This window comes from Mytilus californianus, unplaced genomic scaffold (genome assembly GCF_021869535.1).
Source record: "Mytilus californianus isolate M0D057914Y unplaced genomic scaffold, xbMytCali1.0.p SCAF_2, whole genome shotgun sequence".
Taxonomy (NCBI): domain Eukaryota; kingdom Metazoa; phylum Mollusca; class Bivalvia; order Mytilida; family Mytilidae; genus Mytilus; species Mytilus californianus.
The window spans coordinates 78,393,299-78,411,734 of NW_026262668.1; the positions used below are offsets into that span (position 1 = coordinate 78,393,299).

The 18,436-nt window shown below is 29.6% G+C and overlaps 1 protein-coding gene across 1 annotated transcript in view; it reads right to left on the reverse strand.

The window, feature by feature from the left end:
- Positions 1-5,469: 5,469 nt before the first annotated feature.
- LOC127728231 (kinesin-like protein KIF28) overlaps positions 5,470-18,436 on the reverse strand; it is a 36,355-nt gene continuing 23,388 nt past the window's right edge. The window contains exons 16-24 of the mRNA XM_052235477.1: positions 18,074-18,208; positions 17,283-17,366; positions 17,029-17,091; positions 16,044-16,193; positions 15,499-15,624; positions 14,601-14,753; positions 14,190-14,270; positions 12,040-12,178; positions 5,470-11,309 (exon numbers count right to left, since the gene is read on the reverse strand). Of these exons, the coding sequence (XP_052091437.1) occupies positions 11,008-11,309; positions 12,040-12,178; positions 14,190-14,270; positions 14,601-14,753; positions 15,499-15,624; positions 16,044-16,193; positions 17,029-17,091; positions 17,283-17,366; positions 18,074-18,208 (1,233 nt within the window). The 3' untranslated portion in view covers positions 5,470-11,007. The remainder of the gene's footprint in view (positions 11,310-12,039; positions 12,179-14,189; positions 14,271-14,600; positions 14,754-15,498; positions 15,625-16,043; positions 16,194-17,028; positions 17,092-17,282; positions 17,367-18,073; positions 18,209-18,436) is intronic.

The window sequence follows — 18,436 nt, forward strand, 5'->3', positions numbered from 1 at the left end:
TCATACTGCCATATAAAAGCAGTGATATTTATGTATCAATTTGATGACAGAAAAAAGACGCAATTAAGATATCATTCCAAGTCCACAACTACTAAACATCTTCTGAAAGTGTTACTGCATCTGGAAAATTTGAGATAATGACAATATTCCTGTTTTATCAAAACTAAGAACAAGAGACAAGATAAAATATTTATTTATTTCTTCTATGTAAATCAGATGTAGTCGTCTCATATCTTTGGGTCTAACGCCCCTCAGATATGAGGAAGACTGTATCTTATATATGAACAGATTGCTGTTTTCATCGTTCAACTTACAAAAAGACATTTTCCATACATGTGTTCCGTGTCATTGTTTTAAACTGGGACGATGCTGTTACAAAACGGAAGTGCTAGTGGCAGATATAATTTTCATCTGTTAAAACAGTTCAATATTTTCATCTTAAAACAGTCAAAAATGTTTTCATCTTAAAAAAGTCAAAACGTTTTCATCCTCAAACAGTAAGAATGCTTTCTTCTTGTCCTCACTCGGATGTGCATAGCTTTTCATTTTTTTCGTTAGTTGTAATGTTCAGTAATAGTTTATTGAAATATTAAGATTTTCATCATCAGAACATTTACAGCACGTATGGAGTTGCATTCATTGTTGTGAAAGTATTTCAAAATGAATTGCATAAATATCATTTCCTAGATGATTATAAACATAAAATTAGCAAAAGTTTTCAAAAGTATAAAATTCAGGTTACACATTTTTCAACATTCCACATTTAATACAGAAAACATTAAAAGTATTTTAAAAGCTTAAAAGTAGATGTCCAATTCATACAAATGCTGATCTTTCATTGACTGAAAGACAAATCATTTCGTGATATGTTTTTAATTTGTATGAAAGCAACCTAAGATAAAAGAATTATTAACTTCGCCCACCTAACATATCAACAATATTTTATGCAAACGGTTATGTTTTAATAATTGGAAAGTAATTTATGTAAATGGTTGTATTTTTAAAAAAAATCGCAATGTCATTCAATTGTAAAAGTAATTTACATTATAAAAATTGTGAATATGAAAAATTGATGGAAATATGTAACAATAAATAAATTAATTAATACACAATGTTATATACCAATATAAAATATGTGCATATCCTTTCATCTTTAAGCAGGTCGAAATTTAACTGTGTAATATAACTTTTTAAACAATAATAGAATAATGGCTATATTAAATCTTTGGATAAACAAATGTTTATCCTTATAAACAAAGAAATAAATGAAAAAAAAAGACAATTAAATGACTTTTCATTATAATTTAAATTCTCAGTTTATCTAAGATTATATCTTAGTTTTGAGTTTTGAGATTGGTGTGTCTTGAATTTCTGCAGAATATGTGATATGTATTCGTATCTTTCAAATATAATAACTATAACTTGTGTATGTTGTCAGCATTAAATTGTTTTTACAAGAATGGCCACTGTTACATGCTTGTAATGTTTAATCACCAGGCACTAAGGGCCATGTGAGCTTTTCTCGTCACTTGGCGTCAGTCGTCATCGTCTGTTAACTTTTACAAAATCTTCTCAATTGATACTACTGGACCAAATTTAACAAAACTTGGCCACAATCTGCATAATGGAATCTGGTTTAAAACTTTTGTCCTATGATCCCGCCTGTCAACCAACATTGCCGACATGGCGAACAATAGAACATAGGGGTAAAATGCAAGTTTTGTCTATTGAAAACCGCTATGAAAAGAGAAAATCGGAAGGAGCAAAAATGTTCAGAATGTTGTAATCTACCTACTGTCCATCTACGTCAAAACAGTCAGACGACTTCTTATAGGAGTTATTGTCATTACATGATGAATTTACACTTTTTTTTTCATTTTTGCATATTATATTGAAAACACTTATAGATGAGAGACTTTGGTTAGCAAAAATGATCAGTAAGACAAGATGTACAAATAAATCAAATGGACGAAATCGTCAGACAACTCCTTATATGGGTTATTACCCTTTAATGGCGATTTTTATTCGTTTTTTTAAAAGTTTTTTTCCTTAATAAATTATTAAAAAACTGTACTTAATAGATTAATTTTAAAAAGCAAACATGATCAGCAAGACAATGTCTATATACAATATAAGTCAACATGGTTGAAATCGTCAGTCGACTCCTTGTTAGAGTTATTGCTCTTAAATGACAATTTTTAGTGTTTTTGCATTTTATCTTGAAAACTATAATAGATAGATAGACACTTTATATACATGTATCAAAAATGATCCAACAAGATAAGATCTTAAAATAAGTCAACAGGGTCGAAAATGGAGTTATTGCACTTTAAGGATGATTTTTTACCAATTTTTCGTGCTTTTGCCTATTACCTTGAAAACTATAATAGATAGGTAAGACACTGTAAAGGCAGAAATGACCAGAGAGACAAGTTCTACGAATAAGTCAACATGGCGGAAATCGTTAGTCGACTCCTTATTGGAGTTATTGTTCTTTAATGACGATTTTTACCAATTTTTAGTATGTTTGCCTATTATCTTGAAAACTATAATATATAGATAGACACTTTAAATTGCAAAAGAACGATCAGCAAGACAAGATCCACACAAAAGGCAAATGACCGATATCAACATTCGACTCCTTATTGGGGCTATTGCTCTTTAATGACGATTTTTACCAATGTTTTGCATTTTTGCCTATTTTCTTGAAAACTATAAAAGAAAGAGAAACTTTAGATAACAAAAATGATCATTAACACAATCTACAAATAAGTCAACTTTTGCCGATATCGCTAGTAGTCTCTTTATATGAGTGATAGCCTTTAAATGACAATTTGTTTACTCATTTTGTGTTTTGGGCAAAAGTTAAAGATGGTAGAGAGAAACTGTAAACAGAAAAAAAAATCATCAGCAATACAAGATCAACAGAAAAGAGATTTTCATAACAAATTCGGAAGATACCAAGGGGACATTCAAAACTCACAAGTCCAACAGAAAATCACAACATCATGGCAGAAACGAAGAAAAGAAGTCATCCTTATATGAATAACCAGAGACATATATACACATGTCTCTGGAATAACGGAACGTGTCAGTTAGAAGAGTAATACGATTGTTCCAATAAGAATACCGACTGTCTTTTGAAAAAAAAAACACGTCTACCAAGCAATAGGGAACACATCTTACACTATTGTAGTAATTAAAACATTTTGTAAGACGTTTCGGCCATTGACCTACCGTCCAGTTTCTTTATTATCGTTCTAAACTACGTGATAGACATGTCACTTTCACAATCATAAATATGCTGCTAATGATAGTATCATTATGATTGTGAAAGTGACATGTATGTCGTGTAGTTAAGAAGAATAATAAAGAAACTGGAGTATGCCAGTGGCCGAAACGTCTTACAAAATGATTTACTGTGACTTGACTGTTAGTGTTGCTCTCCACCAATTGCAATTTATTCAAAATTCTGACCAAATTGCAATTTGTTTTGTAAAACCAAACTGTTCAACTGGTCAGAAATTTGAAGAAACTGCTGTAGAAAACCACAGTCAAGTTGTGAAAGTGCAAGGTGATAAAATAAAGCATACTTACAATCCTTTAAGACTTTAAATCCACTTCAATGTTATAATGAAAAATTAATCATTATTAATCATCTATCAGACATGATTTTCGAAAACTGTTTAAAACTTTTATGTTTACATTGATGATGACATTTACAGATTTTTATATAGGGGTCATCTCAAAGTGGCTCTCAAAATTGCTATAAAAATGTCCAAACTAAGTTTTCATACAATTTTTCTTTCGAAAAGTCTTCTATATTCATAAGAATCAGACATCATTTGAATTAAAACATTTTATATTCAGTAAAATATGTGTGAAATTACAATACGTTGTTAGGAAGTTTCCATAGTTCTTGTTGTCAAGATATAAGCCCAAAAACTGCAGTTTGACTTTGACCTTTATGTTCTTTTTGTAGCCATGATAGCATGCTTGTTAATCAACCTGAACAAATATCACAAACTTTATAGTAGACATCCCAAAGATAAAGCATACAAACTATGGTTTCAATCCTTTGTCTGCTTTCAAAGGAGAACATTTTTAAAGAAAAGTTGAAGACAGACAGAAGATAAACAACGGATTACAACTAACAGACAGAAGGTGGACACAAAATGATGGCAATAGCTCACATGGCAGAGCTTATAATACCTTAAAAGGATAACAGGAGTATCCTACAACATTGGAAAGTGCTACAAACCACACCACCAAAATCCTAAAAAAAATAGACATACAACAAAGACGAGCAACAACATATAACACATGGTCTAGGTAGGACACTTGGTACAAAACGTGGTGGGAGTAAACCAGTTTTACTTGTGCAAAAACAACTTTGGCCTATCTAAAGACCATATGAAGTTAAGGAAAAACATACAATACAAAACCTGCCCAGTGCAGATACCACCAGCATGACTGCTTACTTGTTTGGACAAGGAAATAAAAGATGGCACATAGTTTGGACAGCATGGTAAAATGTGCGAACTACTTCATCTAAGGTAGCAAGTAATGTTGGTTAAACCTTTTGTGGTTTGGTCTCTTTTTTTTATGTACTATAAGCACAAGGTCAACTTTATGTGGTGTATGAAAAGATTGGTAAAGATGTCTGTCTGGAAGGTTTCATCTCACCTAGACCGGAACCTCATTTTCATGGTTCATTGATCAATGTTAAGTTTTGTGTTTTAATCTGTATCTCAGATACCAGATACCATAAGCAATTGGTCTACTTTATTTAGTGTATGGAATTATTGTTCGGTGTTTATTTCTGTCTGGCAGGGTTCATCAGACCTTGACCTCATTTTCAAAGTTCATTGGTCAATGTTGAGTTTCCATAATTATATCTGTTTCTTAGATACTTTAAGCAATAGGTTAACTATATTTGGGGTATGGAATGATTGCATGGAGTACATGTTATCTGTCAGGGTTCATCTGACATAGACCTCATTTTGATGGTTCATTGGTCAATGTTCAAATTTCGTAATTAGGTCTGTTTCTCAGATACTATAAGCAATAAGTTAACTATATTTGGTGTACAGCATGATTGTATACTAAAACCTTAATATTACAGACAGCAGGCGAAGCATTTCAGCATGTGCACTCTTGTTTTGAAGTTATGCCATAATAATAATTCATAAACAATGAAGGAACAGGTTCAGCATCAAATGTGCACAGGTAGTCAGAATACCGATCATTTGACTATATGCTTTACAGATCAAAATGAAAATTAATATTTTCAAACAAACTAGACCTAAAAGAAATTTGTTATTCAAAAACTACCAGAGAACTTTTACACTTAAAATATATCCACTACTGCTATCATTATTAGCTTTGTCATAGAATATGATAAGTTCCTCATCAGTTCAAAGGGCACTAGTAAGAAATATCTATAGTAAAACAAGTAAAAACAAGGCATTTGAATACTGTAATAATTTAATTGTTGTATTTTTGTTCTTACAGTTGACTCTTTTAATTAGACGTCTTTGTGCATCAGTTTCAATGGTTGAACAAAGGTGCAAACAAATAAAAAAATGAATACATAAATTACATAGTAATTGTTAAAATCTTAGATCAATGATCATAGTTAAATAGAGGGCAAATTTATGATTTTTTTTTAAAATAAACTTGGTGAGCAATGTGTTCTTGAACTATTCCCTAGTTTTAAATGGGGTAACACCATGCCAAAAGCTTACAATTTGTTTTCAATACATGTACCATGTAACATGTTCATAAATTAAATGTTGAACCTTTTAACCGAACACTAATATTACTGCATTTCTAGAAAATTTTCTTGAATAGTACAAATGCACATATCTTTAAAAATATTTCATTCATCAGTATGATTGCATATAAGTACTAGGTTAAACAAAAAAGAAAACAAATATATTAAATATTGCAAAATTATGGACGGAAAAAATAAACAAAAAAGTTAGATATCTGATTTGAACCTCCATTCATGTGTTATCCACTATCTTACATTACTTGAAGCTGGCTAGTCCCACCTTTAAAACATTTGCCTTTTTTCCCCCTTCTGTTTTGTAAGTGGGACTCTTAAACATATAACAGCATGACTCCTGACCACGAAACATAATATAAAAAATAAACAAATCTATAAACAATATTAAGTTTATCAATAAAGTGAATGCTTGATTGTGACTTTTTTTTATTAATTCTTTTTTTTTCTTTGAATTAAATGATGCTAAATCCAATGAATAAGCAAAACGCCTGGAATGTATTTTAAATGAATACTATATCAGTGAATCAAAAATAGAAAATAGTACACTAAAAAGTTTGCAGTGTTACCTTTAAATTCATGTAAAGGGAAGCAATAATACCAAACAAGTAATTTTGTCAAAACAAACAATATAAATATTCTGAAATCCATCTAGGATATATAGAATATTGAAATTAACGTTTCTGGATTAAAAACAGATAAACATTTGAATAAACAACAAATATAAAATGATTTGGTTAAAAGCTTTGTCATGTGAAATCTACCACCAACTCTGGTCAACAATGAACATTATGCCAATGCTAGCCTGTCCAGAATAGGCAGCTGGACTTTAGGCAATGTTTATGTACTATATCATAAGAAAACTGTTATATTACACTTTCTAGCAATTTCCTTAAAAAAAGAAATAATTTTTCAGATAGTTATGTTGTATATTTTACATGGATATTTAAACCAAGATAAGGTGGAAAATTAAAGCCATTCTAATAGCCATTCTCCTCAATGCAATTTTTTGTTGAAAATCAGCTCAATGAATATTTCTCCAGCATCAGTTGGTGTTTACCTGGCAATTTAGTTTTTGCAAATGAACTGTCCCATTGAATAAATACCAGCTATTGTTCTCTGTGGTGTTCATTCAATGGGAAATTTAAATTTCTACTTGAAAAACTAATCATTCATTGATAGGTCTTCTGTAACATTGTAAAAATAATGTTATTCAGTAATACAACAAGTTAATAACAATAAGTATAAAATAAATAATTTATAAACAACATCAAAGACATAAGAGGTATTACTGGACGGAATGTGTAAAAATAAATCTCAACAACTCATAGATATAATCAGTAATATAACATCTAAATAAGAAAAAACCTACAGATAAATTTTTGTCAGGAAGTCTTAATATACTTTTAAAATTTAACTGAATATTGTTATAAATGAACTTGCCTGTAAGGAGCATTAATATAACATAACATTTTTGCCTTATTTATTTATATGACCTCTAAATTTATACTTCCCAGGATTTGCCCAAATATTCTTAATTTTTTGGAAGATTGTTTTTTCAATGCCATCCAACTGATATTTGACAAAGATTATTATAATTTTATGATTAGAAAATATTAATTTTCACACAAAAAATGACCATTCAACATGTGGATATACTGTTTTTCTTCTCTTGACTTTGTTTCTTAGTTTATTGTCCTTTTCTTTGTTTTTATTATCAAGATTATTATTATTATTAGATACTTATAAAACAAATATTTTGTTGAATGTCATCTTCATTCAACAAAACTCAATATAAATTTAGTTAGGCCACTTATTACTTTTACACAAAACAAGTATTAAATACTTGTCCATGAAAACTCAGGCAAACTATGCCAGGAATGGAATGCTGTTTCTGTATTAAATCAATTTTTAGTTTTCAAAACTGGAGATTTCTCAACAATAAACTGTTGACACAGAGAAATGTCTTGACAGTGTAACATTAACAACTGCTGATGCCACCAGTAGAAACAGTTAGTTACAGCAGCTGGACTAAGCTTAGCTTCTGCAACTTTACTTGCAGATGAGACAATAAGAAACAAAAAAGATAAAGATGCACATAAAAGAAATAAGCCTCACATTTTCAATATCTTGTAGGATTTGATAATTTAGTTACTTTTCGATAATGAACTATTGGAAGTAAAAAGTGGCCCAACTGGAGTTTATCAATTTTCAATAATTCCAATAACAAATGAACATGACCTTGACGGTTGAGATTAAATTTGATTGTTTCCATAGAAATATCACAAGTTTCTATGGATACCAAATTAACCTTCATTTGTCAAGATGAATATGACAAAAAATGATTATTTTATTTACAATTTATCACAGTCTTGCTTTGATAAGCCTTCGCTTGTCCTACGACAAGTCACATAAATATTTTGGCAGTGTAAAAATTTGGAACATGTTCCATTAACACACACTAATATGTTAATACACTACAAACCCAAACCCTTACTATATCCACAATGTCAAACACAATCATCAGGGATCAACATGCAAGCAAGACATGTCATGGGACTAAATGTTTTGGAATTTTAAAATAAAAATGTAAGATTGATAAATAAAAATGTAAGAAGTTTAGATTTGCAGCAGTTGATAAGCATTGCTAATCACTTTACACACAACATTAACAAAACAACACATAACTAATTTTAGTATATGAATTTAAGAATTCTAGAGTAATTCCAGATTAAGCAGTTACATCCTTCTGACAGACTAAAAACAAAGAAGGCAATTCTTGCAAAGGAGACGATCCATAATTTGTGGATAGAACAAGGGTAGTATAATCTATATTGTTAATAAAACTAGCTACCACGGCAAATCAAGCCAGTGTTATAATCAGCAAGTGCTACCTATACCATATACACAACAATTCTCAGTGAGAAGGGGGGGGGGGGGGCAAAAGATTGAATAGCTGAATTTATTTCTTTTCTTCACAATTTTCAACTAAGCTTAAGTATAAAACCAAAAATAAAATTGAAAAAGATTTAAACCTTATCATCTTAATAAGAATTCTCAATATGAACTTAAATTTCAAATGTTTCACTCATTAGACTTGGTATAAAAATGTCCTGCATGCAAATAAAGTGAGGGGAATTTAAAGGAAAGTGAAAAAAATCAATCGAACACAATTCAAATCATTAAATAAAAAATGGAAAGATGAGATAATGAATATAATACCACCAGCAATGATGCATCAATATCATTTATGCTCTTTGATAGAACATGAAATAACACAATACATCAAGCTTTAAAGTGATAAGTTACTGAAACCTAAGCACTAATTGTACCAAGAGATGCAAGAGCAATTCTCTGCATAAACATATAAAAACAACAAAATAAATCTACAAAAAATATGATTTTGATATTGCACAATTTCATGAATTATTTTTTTTTGAACTTTACAACACAAACCGAGTTATATTTATGTTATAAAGCTAAAACAAGAATCCACAGATCACAACTCAACCAGAATTTATTTTAGACAAATAAATAAGCTGTTATTTAAAAATTTACTGGTTTAAAATTTCAAACACTTTAAACAATTTGAAGAGGTAAACACACCAAAAATCTAACAACAATAAATTAAGTTATAACTGTTCAGGGACATGTTTATATTTTACTGGTTTAGTTTGATGCATGGATTCTTTGATTTTTCAACAACATTTACAGACAAAAGACAACATTAAAGCTAAGCAAAAGATGTCACTGCTTCTTAAGTTTTATATAATTATTCGTATCTTTCTTGGACATTTTGGCATTCAACGATAATATTACATATTATCTCCTTTTATATTATTGCAAACCCAAACAGTATGAGGTCATAACTGATATTTATTCTTACAGGCAAGTTCATTGTTATGTTGTTATAAGTGGTGTAAATCAAACATTGAAAATCATGGTTTTTATTTAAGTGAAATGTTTTATCATTAAAGCAATCAAAATAAAACAAATGTAACAGATTGAATTATGCAACCATTTATATTATAACATTTAAGAATCATAATTTCCATGTCAATCAATATACAGAACCATCTATAGTTGTCATAAAACAAAATATATCTAAATACCTTACAATAAATAACTAAATTTTGAAAATTCAACACATTTAATAACAGGTATAAATATTTGATATGCTTATGTCAACAATCCCTAAGTTACAATATAATGACATGTATAAATATCTCACTTTGTTGTTTGATTTATATGGAGTACACATACTCTTTTTTTTTGTGTATTCTAGTCCATCTACCAAACAACAGACTGATGTTACAAAATTTCTTCTGAACAGAGTCTAGACAGTCCCTATAGTACTATTGGACTGAATTTGGTTGTATCTAAACACAGTTATGGTTATCAAAGTAGTTCATTAAAATATCTTATTATTTTTATTGTTGCAACAAACATATATAACAGTAAATTGGTGAGCAAACTGGCACCAAGGAAATACAAATTGTAATACTGTCTTTAGTCCTGACTGGATCCAAAAAATGGAATTATTTTTTAGTTTTAAATGAATGCTTTGTGTAATACTAACTGGTCATTAGTAGGAACATCTTTACAATAAAATAAAGTAGAAAAATATGCATAAAACAGAAGGAAAAGTCATTACATACCATAAAACAGAATATATTGTTGACAAGCAGGCAATTTAACTTAGGGTGATGAAATTAAATTAAAGAATGCAACTTTTAAATATGTTTTTCCACACTGAACAGAAACTATATCTTTATACAAAAAAATAGCAAACAAAATAAGTTAAAGGTTTTGCATATTAAGCAAATTAAATTACAAATCAACATTTATTTCATTCTTGAAACAATCATAACTTTAGAAAAAAACAAATGGTAACTAATTATACATAATTACTATACAGAAATAAAAATATATGTGTATTTATTATAATTATGATATAAATTTATAAGAACATAACTACTTTTGCCCTGTTATATGCTCAAACTTAAATGAATAGGGCTTTTCAGTACAGTATGTCTATCCTTATTTTTTGTCTTTGAGTAGGATTTTAACAAAGCCTTAGGGTTAAAATACTAATCAATGACAAATATGCAGCTCTGTGTAGCATACAATAATGTAATAAACAATCTAATAATAAAATACACACATATCTTTATTGCATAGATTGAGCAAAAAGTGTCAAACAAATAACAGTGATAAGTCTAGAGTAAAACACATGTTGAGGCTGTGTTCTTGGGAGCAATTTTCTGCCTATTATTTTCTTGTCTGGAAGTATCATGAGAAGATTTCTTTCTCTCCCATTTTTCTTCCTTTCTCTTGTCATCTTTTGGTGAAGAGGAATTTTCTTTTGGTGAGGACAATTTTGATTTGTCTTTCTTACGTTTCTTTTTCTTCTTTTTCTTTTTTTCAACCCCTTCTGTTTTTGTGTGTGAGTCACTTGATGAATGACTAGACTCACTATCACTGCTAGATGAACTTTTACTGCTACCTTCATCATCTGAATCTAAAGTATAAATGTATTAAAAAAGTCAGTCAAATACAGGGGAGATAATCTGATATTTCATAATCCCCTTGCAAAGTGCTTGTATATACTTTTAATTTCATAATCCCCTTGCAAAGTGTTTGTATATACTTTTAATTTCAGGATAGTAAATTCTATATAGACTTTTAAAAAATCATGGCTATAAGAATGTACAAGACTAAATAACCCAACTTACCATTTACACAGTAAGTTTAAACATGCATGCTAAAACTTGCTGTGTAAAAACCCTGCTATGTCCAAGACTTTGAAAACATGTATGTGTCATAGGGAATAAAACTTGCTCTATTCCTTATGTCTATAATAGCATAAATTCAACAGCATGTTTACAGAACACTTTGTTGAATGATGCTACATCTTTTCAGTTCTATTTTGATTTGAAAATTACTAATGAAATAATTTCTAAATAAATAAGAATTTCCCCTAAATCCTTTTTTCTGTTCCTGTAAATTTTGATAAATGCACATTTATTTGTTTAGGTCTGATAAATGTGTACAAAAGAATGAAACTTCAAATTCAGTTGCTTAATTCCATGTTTTATCAACACCTGTGTTAATAAAAATACTTATGATGGTTTTGACTGATATTATATACTTGTTACAGAAACTGAATGTACAATGGTCTTTTATAGTGAAGTTCACAAACTGATTTCTTTTTTCTACAAAGTTTGTTGAAAACACGTACCAATATTTACCTTTCTCCAACGGAATCAAAGCTATACATTTATCTGCTGAATCAGCTGTTGTTGCATCATACACTCCTTTTATAATATTCGTAGAAATCTTCTTTTTTTTGTGTTCTGCTGCTACATCAAGCATCTTCCTCAACCAAACCTGAAAATATCATTAGTTAATTCATTTATACTTTTTTGGAGGCCTACAGCAATAAAATATCCAATAAGGCCAACTAAAATTAATTAGTAAATTTTCATCAACCTCGGGAAAAATGGAGCAGGTGAGAGGATTTTATTTTTTTTTTTTCATTTCCTCTGAAACCTTTTAGTATTTCTTCAATTGGTACCATTAATGTTTTTATATTCTTTTTCGAATTATTTCCAAATTCTTAAATCTTATTTATGATTGGCAACAACTCTTCTAATTGCTTTAGAAACCAATTTTCTGTAAGTAGCAAAAATGTGGAAGAATACTCTCTTTTCAACAACTTGCATCAAATTTCTTTTGCTTTCTGAGCTAGCACCAATAAAATAAAGTAGTGCTTCAGGAAAATCATAGACCCCAAAACCTTATTTGCAGTGAATACCATCCACATCAGATTGATAAACCCCCCAAGAATATTGAAAGAGAACGAATCACAGCACACATTAGTATAAAAAATTTATTGAGTACAGAGAGTGACATTTACTTGCAAGTCAATATAGCCATCATAGAGCAGAGTAATATATCAAATTAATTATTCCGGTTAAATAACTAGAAGAAATACAAATTATCAGTTAGGTTACAGGTAACAGAAATGAAGGAAATCCTGAAATCAGAATTTTTTATAAATAAAAATAAATCGGGGATGGACGATTTCAGAGGTCGGTCTGGGATGAAAATTTATCAATTTATTTTAATTGGCCTTATGTAAAAAAAAAAATGTAAAATTTAAATAATGTAACTGCCCAAAACATTGACTACTATATAATATTGCAGAAAATTAAAGCACACATCGTTCTTAACTTTCTAATAAAGAAGTTATTATCAATATTAATAGAAGACCAACATCTTTTCTTTATCTTTATTAAATCTATAAAAACTAGATACGCCGGCAGAGGTCCAACCCTGAACAGTTGGGGCAAAAATGGACACAATATTCAAGCTTGATTCAGGTCTGAATTTGGATTGTAATTAAATATTTGACATATTACAGGTTTCTGAATAAATGTAGTCAAAGAACTTGAAATTGGTTATATGAATTGAATTTATATTCAATTAAAGATTTCTTGCTGTTGTGCAATACTTAGTAAATCTGTTGTCAGACTATAAACAAATAAAGTTCAATTAATTCTCAATATCATATTAGAAATTTATGAAAATAAAAGGGAGCTTACATCAATAGATATAAACAATTCACCAAAGCTTCAATGAGAATTGGTGACACCATTTTTGAGTTATTGTTCGAAAACTGGAAAATCACCCCTTTTTTTAATGAATAAAACCCCATAACTCAGAAATGTAAAATGTAAAATTTATAAAATTCTAAAGGGAGCTTACATCAATACACACAAACAATTCACCAAAATTTCATAAGAATTGCTGAAAGCACTTTTGAGTTTTTGTCCGAAAACTGGAAAATCCCCCCTTTTTTTATGAATAAAACCCTGTAACTCGGAAACGTAAAATCTAAAATTTATAAAAATCGAAAGGGAGCTCATGTCAATAGATATAAACAATTCACCACAATTTCTTGCAAGTTGGTAAAAGCATTCTTGACTTATTGTCTGAAAACTGGAAAATCCCCCTTTTTTTAATGAATAAAACCCCACAACTCGGAAACGTAAAATCTAAATTTTATAAAAAATGAAAGCGAGCTCATGTCAATAGATATAAACAATTCACCAAAGTTTCATGCAAATTGGTTTAAGCATTTTTGAGTTAATGTCCGACATGTTGACGACAGACAGACGGACGGACGGACGGACAGAAGGACGGACGGACAGAGGTATACCATAATACGTCCCGTAAACGGGCGTATAAAAACTAAGCGCTAGGTTAAGTTCTAATAATAGTTAAGTACTAATTCTGATATAGACTTGATAAGAAAATTTATTGACAACAACAATGATGCCAAAAAAGAAACACCAACTTGATATTTTGTCGCAAAAGATAAAAGCAGAAATATTACCAGTTTCTTCTCCATCTTTTCCTGTCTCTTTCTTAACATTGCTGTTTCCATCATGTATTTCATCTTGTCTGCATCATATTTCTGAAAAGTCACACAGATAGCATAGTGTTAAAACTGCTATCAAATAAACATGCAGTTAATTTTTACATGACGAAAAATATTTCTAAAATAAAAATAAATAATTTTTCTAAGTATTTGTTAAATGTCAACTATACTTTATGGTAAAATGAATATCCTGAATGTACACATTTTATAAAAATTTTGAAATTTCAAAATGATTCATATATTTGTTTTTGTAAACAATTTTTGTCAAAAGGGTAAACAGGAGAGGTGTAAAATTTTTGAGCAAAGAGATTTTAACATGATATTTTTGCATAATGTAATATAACTAAAGACAGAAGATAAACAAACCTTCACATTAGTATTAGCATTATGTGTAGCAGCCTTCTGAAGACCAGCATTAATCATGGAATCTTTTGTGTTAATTTTCTTCTTTTCTTTTGGTGGTTTAAACTTGCCCCAGATTTGGACCATGATAGCTCCCTCACTAACATACTTGATGAACTAAAATATACAAATGCAAATAGTCATAATTTATAATATACCACATTTTAAATAAATGACATATAACCTTTTAACAATATGGCAACTAAGAATCTCCAATACAACATACATTTGTAGATGTCTGCATTTGATGAAATTTTATTGTTGGCCTGCTGTCTAATTATTGTCTTTAATTTAAATTGCCTATTTCGTCAGTGAAAAAAGCAGACATGAAAAGGAAAAATATACAATATTTGCAGACCTGCCAACTACCCCGATTTATGGGGGATATCCCCCATGAGAGGTGTTGACCTGAATTTTGAAATTCTTTATTATACAAACTGAACACCTCAAAACAGGCATTCAAATGAGTTAAAAGGGTATTTTAGCACATACATACTCATCCAAACAATATAGAAGTGAATTAAAAGCACTTATGACAATATAAGAGGAGCATTAGGTCCTCTTGCACTTAAAATCCCCCATGGAGATTTTGAAAAGTTGGCAGGTATGTATTTGAGATAACAAATATAAACAAATTCATTATCAATCAACTGAATTTTCATATAAAGGAGCAGGTTTGATAAGGCAGATCTTTTAACATACTGTTTTTTATAATATCTATTTATCGAATTTGAATATTTAGATTGTTGAAGCCTGCACTCCATGTTTCCTAGGACTTAATTTGGTAGAAATCCAGAGGATTTTGTCAAATTTCATCAAAAACATTATCTTATAACCTTAAAGTTTTATGTACAATATTTACCTCTGGGGTACACTTTGGTGTTGCATGAAGCTGTGTGAAATTCCAATCTGGATTAATGGTATTAGGAATTTTCTTTGTCTCAATAACTTTCTTGTCCAAATAAAATGTATATTTAGCATAGATATCCTGAAAAAAAAAAAAGAATTGAATAATATTTAAAAAAATAAAGTACACATCACTTTTTTTCTTACCAGACTATTGTTGTAATTATAATTATTACTGTTTCTATGTGTGGCAATAGCTACCTGTATATGTATTTACAGACAAGTAACAACAAGGATAATATAATAGTACATGTGTACAAAAAAGTCCTCGGAAATCTAAATATTTCATCTTCTAGTCTACAAAGTCTTAAAAGCAAATTCTTGTAAAACAACATTATAAAAGAAGGTTTCATATTCAAGTCAAACAAAATGTATATAAGAGTGCATGGTTTCTAGGTGTTTTATATTTGCGCAAAATATGTGATTTCCAATAATGAATCATGTGGGAGAAGACAAAAGGTCTGACAATCTTTTCACTTACATTAAATTATATTAACTTACTGTAAATTTATTTGGGAGTCCTTTACATCCAAGAAGTTTGACATTAAAGTTGAGTTCTTTGCCTACTAATTCATCAGGGCTCTCTATAAACACATCATCATCTTCTGTTATCTCCTTTTTCCCTGACTTGTCACATGGTACAACTTCAAGCTATAAATTGTATATCAAACTTAATAATTTTACAATAAACTGCAAACAGAACTGATGGGTTAAAATATGCATATTACTTATGACTTGCAGCAAGCCGATTAAAATCTGGACTACACTATCATTATAATGGTATAAAATACATATTTCTCCATTGCAATGACATAGCACATATGTGCTGACATTGTATTCAACAGCTTTCAATCAATATTGTAAAAAAAAAATTTGCAGAACTCGAACCAGCATGGCACTAAGTACAACCATCATAATATGATATAACAAAATTAAATAGAATTTAGCTATATCATATTGGTTCTCTTATGATACAATGTCTTTTGAACTCTATAAAATATATACATTCTGGAAATCCTTAAATAATCCAGTCGGGAAAAACTATTTTTACTGTGGATTCAATACTATTCCTGGGGTTAGAAGTTAACTATGAATCTAAATTTTCAACAAAAGGCAAATTACCTTTCAGTTTGTGTGGATAACTTGTTACAACCACAAAAATAAATATCCATAAAAATACAGTTGTTCATCATTAACCACAAAAAAATAAATGAATTCGGTGATAAAGGAGTGCAAAGTGAAAGTTTACATAAGTATAGATATCATAAGAGCATTATCATCTTAGTAGAAAATTAGTGAATGAGAAATATTGCCATGCTACCTCATTTTGTAGATGAGATTAATCATATATTACAATATGTCCAACTTCACTGTGCAAATACAAAATATGTCTAAAAACCGAGGAGATAAGTATATTCTGTAAGTTTTAGTTGAAAGGGGACAACAGGATTCCATATGTTATGTAAACATAACTTTCAAAACTTACATTAAGTAGACCCACTTCATTTCCTTTAAAATCTGTCACTTCTAATTGCTCTTTAGTATCAATCTGAAAAAAAACAATTATACTAAAAAATAAGCAATTTACAGCATAAAATGAAACTGGATCCTTTTTCTGACATATTTCTGATTATATCACTATCCAATAATAAATAGAAATTTTACTAAAATATTAATTTACCTCTAAAGATAATAGGACCAAATCGATCACCAACAAAATTATTGATATATAAATCTTACCATATATGCTATAGATTGCAGCCAAACTTTAACACTTCCAATGTGAAATTCTGCATTAGGATCATCAAGGAACGGATCTTTCTCCTGAAATAATATATAAAATTGAGAATGGAAATGGGGAATATGTCAAAGAGACAACAACCCGACCAAAGAGCAGACAACAGCCGAATATATGCACGTTTTCTCCTAGAGTCAATTAAATCATAAATCTTACAATACTTGTATAGTATCACTTTGCAGTACAGTACATTGTATAGTATCACTTTGCAGTACAGTACATTAAAGTTTACTTTTTGTTATAAATACATCCATGGAAGACTAGGAGACCCCTAACTGGAAGAAATCTTTATGTATAATTCATTAACTACATTCAGAAAAACTGTAAAGCAACATATTTTTACAGCTATTAATTTTCACATTTACCCGTCTGTACTCTGTAGCCAACTTCATGGCGATTTATTCTCTTAATTTTTGAACTACATTTGTATAGTGATATATTCATGTAATAGAAGATTATATTTGCATTATTTTTCTGCTTGCAAAAGTCATGTACATAAATTATTCACAAAAAACAAGTTGGTTAACAGTGTTGAATTATTTTAATGCTGGTTTATTTGAATTATAAGTTGAAATCTTTCATCCAACATTTAAGTAATAATGTAGTTAGATGGGAAACTATGCTTGTTAAAAACAATTTTCTGTGTCCATAAGACAACAAGCCCACTCACACCAAAATGGCATATTGATTTATGCAACATTGGAACTAGAAGAAATTAATAATAATTACTTACTGCTGGAAGTTCCCATGGATCTCCTTCCTGGAATTCATTATACATTTCCTGCATGACAAACTTCCTATTAAAAAACTTTTGTCTTGGCCACACCCATTCATGATTAGTTTCTAAGTCCTTCATTCTTACCATTACCTATAAGGAAGAAAATATAGGATACTGTCTTGAGATTTCTCAAAAATATAATCTCTCACAGATACTGATTTTTGTTTATTATTTAAGTCTTCATTATTTGTTAGTGCTATAAACTTATTCCCTAAGAATGTTATTAGATTAGATTATAAAATTAGCACATGTCTACTGTTAACCTCTTATATGTCACATTTTGGATGGTTCTTTTAGTATTGCCTGTTCACCGATAAA